Source organism: Acanthaster planci, linkage group LG02, assembly GCF_054643075.1.
Source record: "Acanthaster planci isolate LZ-2023a linkage group LG02, COTS_SCS, whole genome shotgun sequence".
NCBI lineage: Eukaryota > Metazoa > Echinodermata > Asteroidea > Valvatida > Acanthasteridae > Acanthaster > Acanthaster planci.
In genome coordinates this window covers 1,839,977-1,860,837 of record NC_141778.1, presented here as the reverse complement: position 1 = coordinate 1,860,837, position 20,861 = coordinate 1,839,977, and the positions used below count along the sequence as shown (strand labels likewise).

General features: G+C 41.6%; 1 protein-coding gene across 1 annotated transcript; it reads left to right on the top strand.

Annotated features, from left to right (window-relative positions):
- On the top strand, nucleotides 1-12,083 carry LOC110985038 (MFS-type transporter SLC18B1-like). The gene is made up of 13 exons (XM_087133095.1): nucleotides 1-944; nucleotides 1,264-1,359; nucleotides 1,638-1,711; nucleotides 1,903-2,050; nucleotides 2,363-2,431; nucleotides 3,001-3,088; nucleotides 4,543-4,679; nucleotides 5,639-5,737; nucleotides 6,269-6,360; nucleotides 8,439-8,534; nucleotides 8,769-8,843; nucleotides 9,349-9,492; nucleotides 10,233-12,083. The coding sequence occupies exons 1-13, from the start codon at nucleotides 705-707 to the stop codon at nucleotides 10,330-10,332; spliced, it is 1,458 nt and encodes a 485-aa protein (XP_086989221.1). The 5' UTR covers nucleotides 1-704; the 3' UTR covers nucleotides 10,333-12,083.
- The last annotated feature ends 8,778 nt before the right edge of the window (nucleotides 12,084-20,861 follow it).

Below are 20,861 nucleotides of genomic sequence, written 5' to 3'. Positions count from 1 at the left end.
CCATAACTATCGATATCTCTCTCTTTATCTACGTCTCGATCTCGATATCTTACTATTTACTCTGCAGGCTCTTGTCACAGCCGTCGTAGACACCCACACTCTCTGTCGGGAGATACAACCTTGGTTTCACCGCAAAATCTGGCACTCTGGGTGTACTGCTGCGAATCTTGATAATTATTTCTGACGATTGTTTACATTTTCTCTTTGCATAGAAATTACTGCGAATGTCTGCAAATCGCAATTGCTTCAACCAGTTGTTGCCCACCTGTCCAAGGCAGCATGTAGAACTACCACACTTGGCTCGAGTTACAGCTGAATAATATTTTGTGATTTATTTGCCGGTGGTCGAGGGATCTTTGGCTGCCCAAAGATATCGGCCTCCAGAAATTTGAGGAAGGGGAAACAAAGAAATCGATAAGAGGTCGAGAAGGCTGTGTCAAATGGCAAATTATGCTGTTATGTGTGAAAATTTTGATTTCAAGCGTAAACTGTCTTTAAATGCGTCATGTATCATGTATAGTGATCTGAGTTTTGTTCTGAATACCATTGAGCCAGTATTGGCCTAGAGACTTAGGATTTTAATTTTGTGCAAAGTTTGTCTGAAATTGACGTTAGCATTGATGTTTTTTGCAGTCACTGAGTCACTATCCCGTTGAGGATTACCCATCACGTAGCATACTGAATTTCAAGAGGAAACTTCCCCGATGGAAGACTGTTATGGTGACGTCAATTGCGGCAACCAATCGCATGAGAGGACAATCATGGCAACATCTATGGACACTGAGAGCCATCATTGCGACATGGGCGTCGTTTTCGGCCAAGATGGCGTCCAGCAGACCAGCAAGTTCACATACCACCAGAAAATCACATTTGTTAGTGTCTTATTGGCAACATTTGCTATACGACTGAGCTTCTCCATCATAGCGGTGTTCTTTCCATCTGAGGTAGGGAGAAAACGATGCGTATCATTTTATCTCTATCTAGAATAAGAATATTTCTCAAATGTAGCCTTTCGTTTTCCATGCATTTGAATGGTTCACACCTGTATATCAACGAATCCTTAAGAAAGGGTTTTCTTTCAAATGAAAAGTTCGAACACAAGTTATTTTTCCCTCTCTGCAAGTCCCATCGTGACGCCTTATTTTCTTGACTTGCTTTTACGCTTACTGACTGCATTTCTCAAATGCATGGAACAAATAAACACACAAACGTACCCACACATGGCCCTCTCTCCCAGCCTATTTGTACATTTTTTTGTCGCAGGCTAAAGCAAAGGGAATGTCGCACACAGTCACTGGACTAGTGTTCAGTACATTTTCCACTGCAGCTGTAATTGGAGCACCCATCTGGGGAAAAATTGTGAGTTATTTAGGTCCTTTAGTGGTCTCCGTATGCACAGATTTTTAAAATTCCACGAGTCGTGGCTGATATTGCAGAAGCAAAATCAGCGAGGGAAGCTTTTTGCCAAGTCTGAAAAAAAGGTGAATCTATTGTCTGAGGTATCATTACCAGCTCTTTCTAGATTGATTACTACGCTTTATGGGTATTTTTGTGCCTTTATCGCATGCACCAACGATAGGCTAACCATCCTAAGTACTTCCCTATAAACTGGAATTATTTTCTTTCAATTTCCTCAGCTTCCCCTCGTTGGTGCCCGCTTTGTCTTCTTGGCTGGAGCTTTTGTGACCGGCAGTTGTGATATTTTGTTTGGGTAAGTAGTGTTGTTGCGTTGCGTTGGTTTGGGTCGACTTGGGTTACGGGGGGGGTGGGTTTGGGTTGATGTATAGGTTTGGTTTGGTTTTGATTATACACTTTGTACAGCTTAATAGCAAAACAAGATTTTGTTTTCGGTTTACTTGAACACCAAGGTGATCGATAACTTACGGTATTTTTACCGAACAGGTTGATGGTTGACATGCCAACTGAAGCTACCTTCACAGCGTTCTGTTTCGTCATTCGGATTATGGAGGGGCTCGGCTCATCTGCTTGCATCACAGCGTCTTCGGCCATCTTGGCCTATATTTTCCCCGACGACATCGGCACTGCAATGGTCAGACAGTCTGTCTCCTCATGGTTTTGAAGGCAAATTATATTACACTGTAAATATTTTGAGAGCGCACCCCCACTGCCTGAACATTTTGGTCTTCTTGCAAGTTTTTAATTCCTGCTCTACATGATTGACATGATCTGTTTAAAAATTAGTGGAAAAGTGGAAAAGAAGAGCCAGTTACATCGATTGTTCCATGAAGAGCTCAAGAACAGTTTGGGTTGCATATCCCAACAGGTATAATAATCATTTTACAAATGATTCGCCTAGTATGCTACGAGGCCTTAGCATCATTTGATAACGTTGTTTCAACAGAGTATCAACGAAATGATGAGTGGTTTATCCTTCGCGATCGGGCCAGCTATCGGAGGCCTACTTTTTGAAGTAAGTGTCTCCAAGTGTTCACTCTTCCACGGCTTTCAAGAACATCCTCCCTATTTACATATTGATCCCGCCGATTTCTGTCACCCATACCACTTGTTTTGACATCATCGTCACAACGTGAAATGTTCAAATTTACAATTTGGTCCTGACCTTAGGGCAGCGACGTAGCCAGGATTCTGAGCACGGGGGCAAGCGGGAGGGAGGGGGTACGTTAAAGTGGGGGGGGCTGACTGGATGTTGGACAATCATGTACATAATCGTGATTGCATGAGGATATGCAAGTGGGGGCAACACGGGGGGCGACGAGTTTTCATGGGGGCGTGCGCTTCCCCCCCCCCCCGCCTCGCCGCTGCCTCAGGGTTGTGCACAAACGTAGATAGAAATTTTAATCATAAGAGAGCTAGAGGGTGTGCCTTCGCTAAGGCAAGTTTTTGTTGTTTAACAATGATTCAAATCACAAAGGGTAGGGCCAGTCACGAAGTCCAGACGGCAAGACCTCTCAAATTAAAAGCTCTCCACTTATCAGAAACTCGTTAAAGCTATGAAATCCTGTTTTTGTCTCTGAACAGGTCGGAGGTTTCAAGCTCCCGTTTATCGTTCTCGGGGGTTTCACCCTGCTTTCCGTTGCCGTGAACTACATGTTGATGCCCCAACAAGGTAGGGAATCTTCTGGACCCAATTTTCTCCCTCAGACTGGAGTGTAATTTCAAGTCTAAGTGATGCAGGCTTGCTCGGTTGGAAGTATACCACTAAAAGTTGCTTGCCCTAAAACCTGCGAAACTAAGTCGACATCAATACGGAAACCTAATTTGGGGACTCGTAATGTAATCGAAAGTTCTGGTTAAGTAATGATAATTGGGAATCTTCTGTTTTATTGTTTAATGAACTTATTGAACAGCTTACTTTCTTGTGAGGAAGGCTTTCCACCTCGCTGTTCAGCTTATTAAAGAGTTAACAATTAAGCTACAATTAACAGCTTCAATTAAGTGTGGATGTTTGGGCTTACTAATAACCGCTCTATTCACTAGTCATCAGTATAGAGAGCAACCGGGAGAAATCAAGGTCGGTTCCTGTTCACCGCTATTTTTCGATACGGTATACACCTCATCCACAAACATCGACACTGCTCCGTGTCCTTGGCTCGCTCATCTGCATTCCGCTCATGCCATTTCCTCAACTCTGTCTACATGCACCGTCCTTATTTTGTTCTCCGCTCAAACGATTGAACCAAAATTTATTCTTCGTACCAACGGAACGCTATATTGGGCTGAATACACAAAGCTCGCTGGTAACAACCATGCGGTCTCGCTCCCCTACAAAAGCCTCACTCAATGCTGCTTGTCTGGGAGGCTCTACACAAAACCCCGAGTCTCAGGCCCTTAACATCTCCAGTCGTCAGGGGGCTGGAGGTATAAGAAGCTATTATCCATGCTGGCCTGTCTGCGCCTTGAACCAAGACGTCTGCCATGGTCATGTCCATCCGATCTTTCATTTTGTTAGACCAGCCTGTCTGTTGCCTCCCTCTTCTGTGCATCCCCCCTCGACGATGCCCAGCATATGGTGGTCTTACAGAGGCTGTCTCGGTGCGTGATGTGGCCAAACCGTCACGGTAGCTTCTGTTGCATGATTATGACGTGGAGAGGTTCCTAAAATCTCCCAAGGTTTGTCGGTCTTGCTCCGCACTCCGTAATAATTACATACTATTGGCCATACTCCATTGCTACAAGATGTTGAGGAGCTTAAACGATGCAATCGTACAAAGTTGATGCTTTCTTTACAAGTTGTCTTTATTGCCTGTGTGCAAGCTTCAACAGAACAAATGACATTACTAACTATACCCCGCGCAACCAATCACGTCTCTTAATTAGTCACACCCCTTGACATTCATTGCTCACGGAGGTACTTCCATCACTTTGACTTGTCTCCCTACTAGCCCACTTTCGTGCATAGTATTTGTTGTCACATGCTATCTCACTCCCTGGTGAACATCGTTGCATTGGCTCATAGTGCTGAGCCCACCTGTGTGATATTCCCCATGCTTACTCTCTTCCAGTCCTCACAACAAGTAAAAGCCCCGCTGCTTATTATTTGTAAATGCTCTTAACCAACAGGTACTGGAGATGAGAGAAGTGGTTCAGTGGTTCAGATGTTGAGCGTACCGGCTGTCTTGGTGGCGCTTTTCGCTATGATAGTTTGCTTTATCGGGATGTCCTGCCTAGACCCGACCTTATCCCTTCATCTAGAAAAGGTATGCTGTGATTTATTGAACGAAGGATGAGAAAAATGAAAAAAAAAGAAGCACACGCCATAATTATTATGACATCAGATATGCTGAGCCAGTCTGAATCGTGGTCATTCGAGAACAATACGTATGACGTCAAACCAGTTTCAGTATGTCCCGTGCATATGAGTTGATGTCCGGCCGCACAGAGAAGTCCGACCTCACGCGCTCGTAATGATGTTCTCAAATGATCAACTACTCGCTTCACGTTTACCATGCCCTGATTAAATAACTGGCTCATTTTGAAGGGTCTTCTTCGGAATGTTGATTTCACTTCACTCAGGTTACTAAGCTGTGAAGTTATGCAGAGAACCTGTCTCTGTGTACGACGGAATTTTTGCCTGGTCATCTGCTTAGCTTCGTGCCCCATCCTCTTGACTAAATTGTTTGCCTAATAGGACCACTGCACCTACGCGTTTACAGCCTTACGAGGATGTTTGTGCAGTACAAAGTCGGGTAAAAGTTCGCTGAACAGATAAGGGCCATGTACAGAGATTTGCATGCGCAGTTTATGTCAAAAGATCAATGATATCTTCACCGAAGTCATGATAACTTAAAGTGTCACTCATGAGTGCCAACACTGCGTCTGCACGTTTGTAACCCTCCGAGGGTGTTTGTGCAGCACAAGGCAGAGCAGAGGTACAGCTGAGTGCACCTCTTGAGCATGCGCAGTTTATGCCCAAAGATCACGAGTGAAATCATTACTGAAGTAAAGATAACTCACTCAAAGACCATTTTCTGTCGCTTTCACTATGCGCCAATTCATGAGGAAAACATCGAGGCATGTCTTCGTGAATTCAAAACTTGATAGTTCACCAGTATGTTGAAAATTGACGTCAGACGCAAGTTAGATGTTAATAGGGCAACTATTATCACGGTCTCGAATCAAAATGAATTTTTAGAATGTATTGTTTGATTTTCGACAGCTTCATTTTACGACTGTGGAGAACAGCTTCGTGTTTGTGACCCTTGGAGTTACATATTCAGTAACGTCAGTCGTTTGGGGACGAGTTGCTGACAAACTGGTGATTATGAAACCGATATGGTTGGTGGTTCACAAGTGCAGTGATATTGGTTCTTTAGAACGCCCTCTAGCGGCGGCATATTGCACGCATCTACAAGATTGTTTTGAATTAAGATGAGTGTACATTATTATTGTAAATGATCCTTGCAAACATTTTCCCTTTAACTTCGCTTGGGTCTCATGTTATTAATTCTGCCACACACTTGCTAAAGTGTACATACAAAACGGGTTGCTTGGAAAAATATGACCCTAAATACCACTGGCTTTGCTCAATGAGTACAGAGCATGAAAACAGCAACTTTATTTACCAAATTCCAATAAAACCATGACCTATATGAGCAGGTACTACCATCGACTTTTTAAAGGTGAAGGACAGATCTGTAATCTATCTGCTTCTTGTCTATGACCAAGCACGTAACGCTGAAGTCCACTTAGTAGACTTTTCCATAATTCAATTCTGGTACATTAAAATGTTACAAAGGTGGAATTGATTTCATTCAATTGACAGCTAGCTGCTTGACCTTATTTTCAGAAAACTACGAGATTTATGATTGTCATTGCCACCTTTGGCGCTGGTGTATGTTTTCTTTTACTTGGGCCTTCACCACTTCTAAAAATACCTTCGTAAGTATCGCAGCTAATACGGAGAACTGTACATAGACCTACTTTCGCTCTGAAAATTCCTTCTGCAAATTATCTCATTAATAAAGTAGCTCATTAATCACCACAGTGTTTCATTACGTCAAATCATGGAGGAAGGACACAGGACTTGCAACCCTGGCACATCAAAGTGCTCGATGATCATCGCCGCCCGCTCATATGGTCAATAGTAAACATTCCAAAAATGCCTGATTACTGCCTGAAGCTTAACCAGACAAGTGAGGCCAATAATATTGTAGCAATTAACTAAAACTTATCGCAGTGACCAAGAATAGAAAGAAAAAGTATCTAACATTAGATTAACTTTTGCCGTCGTGAATAATTTTTTTAAGATTTTAATGCACTTTTCCATTATCCATGCAATGTTTGTAATTTTATTTTTTCACTCCAGTTTTCAAAGCCTTTGTTAGAATTTGGCAAAGACTGGCCAACAACACGTTGACCACCACAGGACAGTTAAGTTTATGAAAAACAAAATGCACTGTATCATCACAATGAGTGATCATGAGATCTCATAAAATACCTTTTGTGTAAATTCCGTAATAAACATTATTCAAATAAAACACAAAATCTTATAAACAACTTGGCTGTTTATTTCCAAAACGTCCAGAAGAAAACGTTCCATAAGGGCTTCTAAAAGTAAGTGGGCAAGCATTAAATTTGATGTTGTCAGATCATACCGTGCACCAACGATGGCATGAATATTCAACTACCCGTACAGCTGTGCACACGTGCTAAGGATGCAGATTACCAGCAAAAAATTGCGGCGATGATCATTGGGTTCAAAGGGGGCTTCTGGTTGTGAAACAGGTGGTGCGTGGCAAGCATTCGCTGTGCTGTGGCTATGGACATACTGGGCATGCCAGAAAGCGGTAATAGACCAAATTATAAACCTTTTTCCTGTGATGTCACGATCGTGCTGGACCTGTGATGTGTTGTGATGGTAATGAGTGAATACTGCTGTGATGTTAACCTTCCTATTCAAGATAAACAATGGTCAAGTAAGCAGCGTTCGCACGTGTATCGTGCTTTCACGTGGTTGAAGCTGCCCGTAGGAATATATGCGATCACCGTGGCTAAGGCGATCCACACGTGGTGGTATTGTTTACATTTAGCGCAATCCAGTCACGTGGGTGAAAAAAAGGTCTATTGCCCGGGCAGTTCAAACCCCTTCTGTGTCCGTCCTCCATGGTCAAATCTACCTACCAAAGACAACAGAGGATGCAGGGGCACGGGACCATGGCTCTTCCGTCCCAATGAAAACAGGCCAATGGAGGCTATTCACCGACGTCAAGTTGTCACGTGACTTTAGACTCGATTGCCATACTGGCCGTCAAGCCAACTCGTGAAACCTACATGCGATGCAAGTAGCACGCAATTTGGATCGATGTTCGAGAAGGCAATGACGAAGTCCACGAACAAATCGTATTTTCCGACACTTGGATGGGTGTTCACAGGGCACAATATGTTCAGAAGCTGGAAATGGCACAGTAAACCTTCACCATTTTACAGCGACATCGAAGAAACCGTGCTCGTACGTGTATTTGCACGCGTTACCATGCTTGCGCTTGACGGCCAATATGGCGGCATAAGCGAAACCACGGACTGTTTAACCTGCAAAAGGTTTATTGTTAACGAAACAAAAGTGATTAGTTTTTTGGGGGGTCTATTTCATTTCTGTAATAACCCCTGCAACATGAAAAGAATAAATGGGAAAATGTCCAAAAAATAAGTGTGCCCCACTCCAAAAACGGTTCTGGATCCGCCCCTGAGCGAAGGATTCTTAACTAGAATCAGGCTACAAGCTTTGTTACTACTTCATTGCTAAGAAGATTAATAGACATAATACATCTGAGAGTGAAATGAAATAATGGGAAAGGGATAGTTTTCTGTAACTGAATTTAGGACGTAGAGAATTTCGCGCAGTGTGGGTACCATTCAGCCAGTGGGATTGCAGTACATGTGTCCCTGGGCAAGGCACTTTAACACAAGCGTGTCTTATCCTTGACTGAGGTAATACATCTTCCTGGCTCTTTCAACAGGTCGAAGCTGATTCCCTGGCTTGTAACTCCTTTTTGTGCAAGTTTTTTGTCCCTGATCGCGGTGTCCGCTCTACTCGACATGTTCATCTCGGCAGAGTAAGTGCTTCGTTCCTGATTAACTTTTTACGACCTTTAAATTTATGGACAGGTCTTTGCTTTGACTAAATGCAAACGTGCATAAGAGTTTGTAATGTGAAATTGGATCACAATCTTGACTGATGTTTATGAAATGAATTTCTAAGGAATAATGTAAAACGACTTTTCAAAGAAAACACAGCAGCAGAACATTTTTCAGCGGGATTATCCGATAAACTTTTATTGATTTTCAAGGTGGAACGGGATAGCCATTGATTTGGGTGCCACAGGTGTCATATCTGGACTATGGTCATCTGCACTTTCATTGGGGTAAGCACAGACACACAAAATGAAGCATGTGGTTTGTAGGGGATGCTGCTAACTTTGATTCAGTTTTGGCCGGTGTCGTTACTGGAAATTGGTGTTAATGATGCTGCCTATTTGCAGAGGACCTTGTTGCAGCTCGCAGTGGCCAGTTTCGGTATTTGAAGCTGCTGCAGTCAACTTTAGTAATGATGAAGTTGCTGTTTTCCTTTATAGTACTACTTGACTGGTCCGATTGACACATTTCTCTCAGTTCCGTCAGTGTTTTAGAAGAAAACTTCTAAAACGGCGATGCAGTGTAAAAGCCTTGGGTGACACTGATTCTGTGACTGATAGAAACAAATCACAATAATTTTTTCAGCTCAAGCTCGATTTTTTTAAGATTTGCCAGAGCCCATTTCCAATATTGCATAAAACACCTGTGAGAGTAATTTTTTTGGGGGGGTAGTTTTTTTTATAGCTTATGAACTGAACACATTAAATTCTTTGTCCCGGTTTTTCCTATTCACAGGTCAATGATTGGGCCTTTAGTTGGAGGGTTCCTAACTGACCTGTTAGGATTTGCGTATGCATTTACTGCCATTGCAGGTGGCTACATAGTAACCATGATAGCGATATGTTTGTTTGGTGTCTGGGAGTATCGATGTGGAAAAGGGTAAGTCAAAGCCTAGGCCCCCTAACGGTGACGTCTGTCCATTCTCAACGTTGGTTGTGTGTACACCACCATGGAGCATTGACTTGAATAGGAAATAAACTTGAATAGGGAATCGGCTGTTGGAAGTGAAGCCATTGTCCTCAAGGTTAACGCTACACGCCTAGAAGTGCATAAATTATTTGAAACATAGGAGTAGTTGACACCGGTTCGCTTTGCGTTTTCTTGTAGAGTTACAGGAGACCACCCTATTGTTTACTTAAAACCCGTGACAGCGAATGGGCTTACCAGGAACGGGAGATTCCTCCAGTCGCATTATGGGAATTGGCACAGTTACCAATGCAAACCTGGCACTGTGACCGGAAAGATAAGAAAGAGTAGATTGGAACTGGATAAGAAAAAATACTAATTACTGAATATGCATGAAGTAATGCAAGCATTTGCTCATCTAATAGCCAGTGTTCAGGGGAATGCTCGCAAGAATAATTAGTAAGGGCGTCAGCTACGACCTTCCCATTTTTAAATAAGATGGGTCAATAATTTGCAAGTAGCACGCCTAATCGTTTTCCTTTCGCGTAAGGGTTATAGATTCTCCTTTGAAAATGTGAACAACCAGCTATCATTAGATGTGTTGACAATAGACTCGCGAAATTCTATGGTCTCACATTTCAAAACGGAAATCGGGACATGCAGTGACTATATTTCTTCGTAGGCCTGCACTGATGCCATTCTTCTCTGTGCAGGAGGCGCAAGAAGAAACAGCGGCTCGTCTTGGAGACTGGCACCCAAGATGAAAGGGCGCTACTTATGTCATCAAACCAGAGCTGTGCATGGAGAGAGTGACGCCAGCTTTAAATTTTGGAAACAAAATGGGTATTCACAATGTGTGAAGTAAAGTGTACTGCTATTTTATATCAACTGCCGTTGCAAGTTCAAAGGCACACAGTTACACCTGTCAGTTTGTTTCCAGTAATGATGACATTCATGTTGCAATTCTCTCTACACACAATTTTTACAGGCAATGGTTTTACATACAGCCGTTGAAAATGAGGCTTATTATATCAAGCCTCATCAATATTTCAAGCCTCATATCAATAGTTGTTTTTCTATTTTAAAGGATTATTTTTATGTCTTTTTGGCTTCAACAAAAATGGTGTTTTAAATATTTATGAACAAAACTATGATGTCATCCTGGGAAGAAAACCTCAAGGTTACACTAGTTCACGGTACACAAATATGCCTAAATTTTGTTTGTCTTTTGCTGACTTTAATTCATTCCTTTTCTTTGATCATTAATTGTCATAAAGATTCGCCTAGTGTCGTAGACACTTGAAGTACATTAAGCAAGGGGAAAACTGGTGATATTCTTGGCAATTTCTTTTATTTAACTAAATGTTATATCTTCAATGTATAAACGATAATCGTATCCTTTTTTAGGCTTGATGAAAAACTCCAGAAACTCTGGAAATAGGCTTGAAATGCCCAACAGTTTTAAAGCACTTGCAAAGAAATAATCTGGTCTACCATTATATACTATTTACGACTTTTTCTCTCTTCATTAAGTAGGAAGAATCGTAGGGACCTGACGGTAACGTGAACACTCATCATATGCAATATGGCGGACCTGCTCAACCCCACCACTAGAGAGTGCAGTGAAGAGTACACTACACGAAGGATGCGTTCGATTAGCTTCCATGAGTTGTTGGGTTAAACCTCGTCCCACAGTCTTGTTTGTTTGATATCACACACACGGCCATCCCCAGGTTAGGGTTGTTCCATGTAAGCTAATCGAACGCCTGTGGAATATAATACATGTAGTGTAAAATCTGACAAAAACAGCGCCGCCTAGTGGTCCTCAGGAACATGTTGTCCCCGCGTGCTTCACTGGAAATTCAAGATTGTTGCAAAAAATCAGTTTTCTTTTCATTCTTTTTCTTTTAATTTCTCATGGTTGGCCGAGCAAATTTTTTTTATCCCTAACTTTCTCGAAAATACCCCTAAAATGATATTCAAACTAATTACTCACTGTCTAATGTAGCCGTCCGCCTCTATGCAAAATAGAACCGCGAGCTGGAGATTTTCGTGAACCAAATCACCCCGAGTTGGAAACAAGTCCTCAATTCCTGAAGTACAGAAATATCCCAGTGGTTGGTTCCGGTTATGGCACCCCTTGTAAATAATTCGTGGCATTTCGTGTAGAAATCTAGCGATTTCATGGGGTGCACCCTGAACTCATGTATGATGCAACATTGCAGACATGCCCGACTCTGCCATTAGAGGGCGCACTGCAGATTGTACAGCTTTGAGGGGCCAAGGGTTGAGTGCCTAACGTGATCTGCGTGCCTTGCCCATTCGTAAGATAGGTGTGTGTAAAATTGTAATAAAACTAATGATACCGCAATGATCTTCATATCAATTTTCACGATATCTGTTGATATTTCAAATGTGTAATTACGTAATAAATGATCTGGCTGTCTTTAGAATGATTGTGAAAGAATTTCTACAATCGCGCAACGAATCCAGTGCTCGCGGACATGTTTATATTATAGCATGCACTTACCGAAAGGTGACTCAAGTAATACCCCTAAAACTGATGAACCAACACAACCTATTTTGGAAACGCTTTTATAACGTTCCATTTTAAAGAACTGAATTTTCGACCGTTTTTGACCGCGTCGCGTTGTATGCACTGCGCACTTTGGCGATATTGTGTGGGCGTGGCCGCGTATGCAGTACACTTTGGGTTTGCATCGCCTGCTACAAGCAGTGTGAAGGGTCCACCAAGTGTGCACATCTGCATAGACATTGCATATTGATCAATTTTTCATTCCGATTCATTATTTAATCATGCCCTACTGGTATCAATTCCTGCTCCCCCTGGAAAACCTCCATGAAACCAATGGTGCATCCTGTGTGCTACCTGAATTAAGTTTCTCTGGGCATTGGATTCCAGATGGAGCTTTTTGGGTAATTCTTTCCTATCTAATTCTGCAAAACCGACAAAAAAGGTCTTACGGATCTTGGCAGAGGTGGCAGCAAGCATATTTTGCAAGTCCAAGTCAAGTCACAAGTCATTATGTGCAAGTCCAAGTCAAGTCACAAGTCATTTGGTCTAAAAACAAGTCGAGTTACAAGTCTCTTTGTCCTAGAACAAGTCAAGCTTGCACATTATTCTATCCAGCTGTAATAAGCAAAAGGAACCAGGCGTTTATACAAGTTATAAAAATGGAGCCGGTCGAGTAGCGTCTGACTTGGGTTGGTAACAAGTCCTTTTTTAGAAGAGATAAAGTCGTTTTTTTCAAGTCTAAGTCAAGTCACAAGTAACAAAAATAGCGACTCGAGTCCGACTCGAGTCCAAGTCACATGACTCCAGTCACCAACTCTGGATCTTGGGGGGTTGCGATGCACCGCGATGGTTACATTAAAAGGGCATACTCTTCTATACCTTCCATGACGGTTTCAACAAAATATCGTCCAAGAGACCATTCTAATCCAAATAGAATGTAGTAGTTAATACTACAGGAAAGCTATCCTTCCTACCTCTGGTCAGATAGCCTCATAACATGGAAATATTTTGGGCCAAGTTTGAAAGATCCAAATGTACTTTGGATGTGTCGATTACACAATGGGAACAACTAGCAAGCAGCAGGTAAGCTTAATTCAATTTTCTCTCAAGGCTTATGCAACCAGTGCTAACGTTGATGAGCAGAAAAAAGTAAAAATAAAATTAAGGCTAAGGTTATGTATTTCTTTATCGCCGTTTTGTACTCTACTAAGGATCTAATAATGTGAAATCAATACAAATGTAATGAACCTTAATATTTTCCACCCAGTATGCAAACCAGTTTTACAGTATTGATGAACGTTTGTCCACATTGATTTGTAAATCGCCACATCGAGCAAGACATAAGCACGCGATAATGTTCAGGGTTTGAAGGCACATTTACACTTTTTTTTTAAATGAGACAAAGTAAGGAATAATGCTCTAGCCATTCCGGTACATCTATATTAAAATGAACAATTAAAACTGCCAGAAAAAGTACGATACACAAAAACACATTCATGTGTTAATAACTAAACAAACAATAAAGATGGTGGTTAGCAGCCACCCGTCAACTTTCGACCACTCCCTTTATACGGAAAGACAATGAATGCTGCAGTTCCTCTGGGATCTTGAAGAAGGTCGTCAGCATCGATGATGATTGCTTTTGGATCATTCTCCTTCGTCACCTAATCAACCATCTCACTGATCTCCCTGGAGCCAGTCTGTCGGGAAAAAAATCTTTCGGGTAAATTGTTCAAGCGAAATTCATCTGGAGACAGATTAGGCATAATGTTTAGATGTGTTCTTTCCAAAAAGGGAAAACTTTGAGGGGGTGACGAATGAAGAACAGATGATGGTATTCCCTCGAGAGAACCTCAAGACGACCTTTGACAGCGAAGGCAACATTTTTACCGAAAATAAACTTTTTCCCGATTCGGATGGAATTCCTCTAGGTGTTCCCTTACCGATAGGTAGCTACAGTCAAAGACATCAACACCTGATGATATTCCTGTTACTTTTGACCCCTCGTCTTAGCAGCAGAAAACTTCTGCCCCAATTCAGAGTTGTAGAACTTGTCATTGACTGCTTCAGGATCTGCCAGGATTTGTGTATAGTTCGAAGAAAACCTTAGATTTATCGACAGCCGTTAGACATTTTGCCAGAACGGTTGATAAGGAGCGAAGAACTGTCCATATCATGAGTCAGACCTGATCGTCAAAGGAGGACTTCTGCAATTCTGCCATCTGAAAAAAACATGGGTGTTCAAAATCAAATTGATTTCAAAACATTAAAATAACCCTTTAACAAAGTCTTGGGAAAATTAATGCAACCTTTGTTCTCTTCCCCTGTAATTTGTTTTGACCTATTTGATTTTGCGAATTAAATGAGACTTATGATTTATTTAGAAGATAGTAGTTTGTGTCAGCCGGGAGTGAACATAAAACAGTCTCTTGTTTTTTGGTAGGCCTCTTTATTTTAACAGAATGGATTATGTTTTGTACATGTGTTAGAAAGTCGCAGATAATCTATACGTTTTTCCTCATATTCACTAAGACATTCGTCCATGGACGTAAATCCCGGCAGGATGAAGGTATGTCCCCTACACTTTTTTCAGGTGGGGTGGGCTACTGAATCATCTCCCACACACCCACCAATGTACATGTAGAGAGAATCAGCTAAGCCCTAATTGGCTGTTTCATTGGGTAACATTTCACATGGAACATTCAATCTGTTACTTCAGGATCATATTCTCACCATTGATTTCATAAACATTGTTTGTGTATTGTTCCCTGCAGCCAATGTGTACAAGTTGGTGTGAATCAAATATCATCCGAGGAGTAACGCTTCGTTTTAGTCCAGCTTTATTCTTCTGAACACAATGTAGCATTTACCAAATTTGATGTCAGCTTCTATTTGAAATGACCAAAAGTCGGGTTTTTTTGCAGTTACACGCAACTGTAATACCAAGTTCGGTTGGAAGAGTACAGAGGAATCTACGGTGATTGTGATAAAGCTAACAATGATCATTTGCACTGGTTCCCGTGATAACACTTTCACTGATCATTTGCACTGGTTCCTGCTGCCGTTCCAATGGCCGGTCCGCACAAAACCAAGCAACGCCCATTGAGAAACAGGTGGAGTCGTCTACACTTCCGCAATCGAAATTGGCCACGCGTATTTTTTTTCAATATGGAATGCGCATACAATGACACAGATTGCTTTTTCATTCAACTTCAGTGGAAAATGAATGGCATTTTCAGAAGTGAAAAGGCCCTTTTCAAAATTGGGCAGAAAAGTTCTCTTATGGTCCATATCTTACAGAAACCCAAACTGTAATGAAAGCCTCTACTTTCGTGTGGGTGATTGTTTTCACCCTCAGTAAACCAAATCGGCAGGAAAGAAAATCACAGAGTTTTTCGGAGGGATCTTAGTTTGCGACTCTGCTTAATGGGACATAGTAACAATCGATTGCTTGGCTATCCGCCACAATGTATCATCATTAGACGGGGAATTGGCAGAGAAAACAATATTCTGAAAATATGGAATATAAACTATATTTGATATGAATATTCTCTTACCTGGATATCAAGCAAATTACCGATTGGAATCTAACTTGGCGCAAGACCAGAACTAAATACGAAACCCGTAACTGACACTGCTTACGTGCCGATCGCACTTCGATCCCAAAAATTTGTGTCATGGAACGCCCAGAAGCCCCACCGATACATAACTATGTGGATAGGCAGCAAGCATGGTTGGCCTATTCGACTTTAAAATAGTCGACAATATCTTTTAACCTTTCCCCGCGATGTACATTGGTAGAGAAATCTTGAAATTGCAACTCTGGTAAATTCAGTTACATATACATTAAAAGTTCAAATTATCAATGACTTTTTTTTATGCCATTCGCAACTGGCGTACGTTTTTGTTTAATTTCTTTCCGATTCGAGAATATTTAGAAATTTCATTACTAATATTATGATTCGTCTTTGTATTTGAGTAGCAATAGATTTCCAGAACACAGGTAACGCCAAAACATCGGCCATGCCGGGAAGATGTACATGTAGTCTGATAGCAAGTGTCTTCACTGGATGTGAAATATACCATAAAACTCGCACTCCTCTCATTATATTTCTAACAAATAGTTTCGCTCCTGGGGGCGGAGCCATGGCCCCTGTTGCCCCCCCCCCTACTTGGCTCTTGTACCATGCACTCAAGAAAGAAAGGACAAATGTATTTACGACACGGCAGATCTGTGAATAAACCGGAGAGTAAACAATATTTTTTAAAAATATGATAGGCCTCCCTTGTTTGTTGTCGACCGTGAATATGATGAATTCTGGGGAAAACTTTTAAATAAATCAGGTAAACTTAGAACTCCCAAACATGTCAGAAACACATCAAAATAAAGCTTACATTATTCCAGTTTGTGTTAAGCTTAGTGGGGTAATTTGGTACCGTTTTGGGAGAAATTTACACTCAACTATGCCCCCGGTGATTCATAATATGTACCCATAGTTGGGGTCTAATATTTCAAAGAAATATAAGCAGGAAGTCCTGTTTAAAAGCTTAACATTTTATAGTTGTTTCCTATAATCTTGTCATTCTATTACTTAAATTTCAACTTCTAAACTTCTTTCATATGAAATAATGCATCTTCCTTTCGATACTACTTGGCCAAATTTGTACGCACTCTGCAATTCTTTATAGCGGCGTGCCATTGAGGCACGCAGGGATATCCCTCCGCCGTGAGGTGTGCTAATTGGATTGATACTGAGAGCAGTTTTGGTAATTTGCATACAGTTGCTGCAGTAACCCTCAGATCCAAGGGTAATAAACCTCTGGTAAGTTTCGGAACACTAACTTCTCATTATTTCTGTTGTACCAATTGAACGAGAGGGCCAGAATAAACCAGCTGAGAGTTGTATACATAGCTCTTGCGTGTTCCTCTTCACTTCAATAACTTGTGTTAGGCAGAGAGCTCTTTAATCCTTACCCGTCGGTATGCTGTCGACAAACGGGCAGACCTAGAACAACAGTTCTCCGTTCCCCCTCCTGCGTGTATAACCGTTCATTCCCCTTGGAGGATATTAAATATTTTGGGTGGGGGAAAAACCGCCACAATATTATTACATATGTAAGTAAGTGCGGTTTATAATATAGACCTACGTTTTTACTATGTACATCATGTAAATTTTGTGTAAAATCATACCCCCTCGAGGGAGGTTACACCATCAAAGTGGTGCATTTATAGCTGTTTTAAGTTTTTCACTTTTCCAGTGCAAAAGAAGACATTTTGGTGTCTGAAGGTTCAATGATTGTGTGAATATGTATGTCCTATACCTGCCCCCCATTTACGCCCCTGGCTTCAGGCAAGTTAGCTAGTTTAAAGAAAGGATCACGTATTCACGTAGGTTATTTCTAAATCATTCCATTCTCTGAGGAAATGGTTAAATAACTGATTAAAAGAGATTTTAAAATGAAATCAGTTTCCATAAATCAAAATGTGAGATTGTTGAGATCGACAGAGGTTTTAAGTCGCGGTTTTAACCCAGTGTGATCGAGCACGCCAATTTTCCTTGCACGCACGTCAATTCTCAAACTCTTTCGTTTGGTATAATTTCACATAATGATCTGATGAAAATTGTCTTTTTCTTTCTAGAGTAACACCTAGATAATGGCCGGTTTGTCGTTTACCGTCGGTCCAATTTTAGGCGGGCTGCTTTTCAACGTAAGTAAACCGTCTCACAGATTTTCCCGTTGTCAGATCCAGCCACATCTTAGTTACGCTACTACCTACCTTGAACTCCGCCCACGTTTTGCGCACAAACACCGCAGTCCTTGCGCAAATGACCACAATACACCAGCCAATAAACCTTACAGGCTGGTACCATAACAATAAGCGGAAACCCCTTGAAGAAACTTTATCTAAAAATTAACACCTACCCCCCAACAAAAAAAATCTGTAGGCTTAACTTCAATACTTTGTTGCTTCAACAGGCCGGAGGTTTCAAGCGTCCATTTTTTGTTCTGGGGGGCCTCATCTTACTGAGAATTCTCTGTCGTTGGGGAGAATCGTTTCTCTTCTTTGTAGTGACTGGTAGCAGACTGCCCCAAACAGACAAAACCATCAGCGTTGTTCCCCATATTTATTGTTACCACACTGGCGCATATGCACTTAAAAATTACGACCTTGTGAGTCTGAGGCCGTGTATGAATCACTTCCAACGGCTGAAAAAATACACCTATGGAAATATGGAAACTGCATGTCAGTGGCTTACCGCATTTCTCTCACAAGTACGTGTTACCTCTTGCCGCAGCCACGTCATTCGGAAGCGGCTTCACGGAACGTTCGCATATGCCGCCATATTGGATGTGGTTTGTCTGTGACCTTTCTGGGTCGAACAAACCTCCTCTATTACGAGTATGCTTTCCCCTGAGGTCAGAACTCAGGTGACTCAAAGAAGTGGCTCAAAGCTTATGTACAGCATCGATGTGTGTATTGCAAATTTTGTACTTCAGCCCTCTAGCATCCTCCATGGCTCTAGCAACCACTTCTAATGAGCAATTGGCTACAGATTTTGTACACTGAATTCGCGCCGTATGTGCCTCTAAATGCTGCTGCTCATTTGAAATTCTTCTGAACCGTGAACTTTTTTTTTCATTGTTCTATTTTTGAGACAATAAGGAGCGGAAAAAAGATGAGCGGCTCAGTGGTCCAGATTTTGAGCATACCAGGCATCTGGGTGGCGCTGTTTAATCAAAAGTGATTATTAAAGTGTATTGGTCCGGCAAGACACTTTCTGAAACAACGTGTATCGTGGGCAACCTGAATGTCTTCAAATACTTCAACTATACATTTTCAAATGCCGGAAGTCGTTTTTCTTTTTTTTTTAAGATTTTGGATGGATGCTTCCGTTTTTTCGATTCTTTGGTTGATCCTTTATTGTCGAAAGTAAGGAGCTATTAACCTATTAAATTGTTTAGCTATGACTAAACAACCAATGAGGCCAACATGTACTACTGTATGTTAAATTTGGCATTGGAAAATAAATTGATTAATTAAGTGCAGATGGGAAAATAAGACAGAAAGAGGCCTATAAATTGATAATTTTAATACTTAGCCATATCATTGCAAGTTTAAACGTGTTATTGGATGGTGTGCTTGTGGCCTCCTTCCACGACTAAACGTTACCGTCTTTGGTGCGTTTCCGTCGGTATGAACTTCTGCACTTCAACCGCCCACCTATTGTTAAAAAGCCCATGAAAATTGTGGATTTGTAATTGAAGTTGCCGAGATTCACGAATCTTTACACGGTCATGCAAAATTTTGGCCTCGTTTCGTTTCTTAACTGCTTGCATGATTCCCCTATTTTCTTTCACATAAGGATTAACGGGACATCAAACAGTACATCATCGATAAACGGAAGTACTTTTAGCTATTTTCTAATTTTATAGGCTTACAATGAGCGTTTTAGATGTCAGACAATGTCATGGACGGAGAACGCCGAGTTAATGTTTGATAAACTGTGCTGAATTCTTTTTTATTTAAAAAGAAACATTGATTTCTGTGTTACGGACAATTAGTATTGTAAATTTTGCAAAATTCCCATGCATTGTCTCCAGCTTTGCAAAGGCATTTCACTATTTTTGTGGCTGTTCCAATATCAAACTCTCACGAATTTTCCGTGTGTTTGTGCAAAGCCCCAAAGAGCAGGTGGTGTGTGATCCTGCTCCAAGAACAGTCTTCTTGGGTCTTTTCCCACCGTTCGAGCGCGAGAACAAGAGACCCATGTCCACTCAATAATAACAGTCCCGGCCCAAACTCGACCCATGGTCCAGCTGAGATGTGAGTAAAGGGTGCATTCCACCAAATGGTTGGATTTCTGCGCGCGAGCTCATTAATTTTTTTTTATCCCACACAACAAGACAAACCATAATCAGGAAGTATCATAGAAATATTTCTATTTAGGAATAGCAGTTTCTAGTTCGGGGTATTTCTTTCACAAAAAGCCCTAAATTGCGGACCTATTTTGGATAGAGGTGGGCGGCTACATTCAGAAATGAGCGCTTAGTTTCACTTATAGTTGAGGGGTATATTCTTTGGAAGGCGAATAGAAATTTTTTTTCATGGCTAACCCCCATGAAATTGAAACGAAAAGTGATCTTCTGACCACTGCAGAATCTTCAATTTCCAATGAAAAAACGGAGGCCAACCTCTTCATGAGAGTCAACAGGCGGCGCTATTTCGGTCCGAGTTTGCACGCTATGCGCGTATTGTGTTGTGCAACTCTATGGGTGCACTGAACCAATTCAAGCTCCATTGAAAATAGTGTAAAGTCAACCAAGTTTGGAGCCCCATGGCAGGCAACTGAAGTCCCTGAGGCCTCTCAAACAAAAAAACAATGTGTTGTTTGGTCCTTAAGGTTTCATTTGATTTTCAATTTTTAGTAGCTTAACCAATGATTTTTTTTTATTATCCGCCCCAAACAAACTCACCCCCAAAAAGTGAATGTTGCCAAGCCCTCCCAGCGGCCGTTTTTCAAATGACATCCCTCACTTTCCTCGGGCTCTTCTGACTAATTTTCAATCCCATTTTTGTCTGCTTTGCCCCCAGAGGGGGGTCCGTGAATCTACAGAGATGATCCTGGGGGCCATGCTGACACAATCCCACCATTTCTTGGCCCAAACTGACCCCTCTTTTTAAAACAATCCGGCTGGCGGAGAATTTTCCTTGAATTGAGACACTGCACCCCTATGGGCTCGTACATGTACATGTACTTGGTACGGCGGGTGTAGTCCAGCCTAAAAAGGTGACCGACTCGAC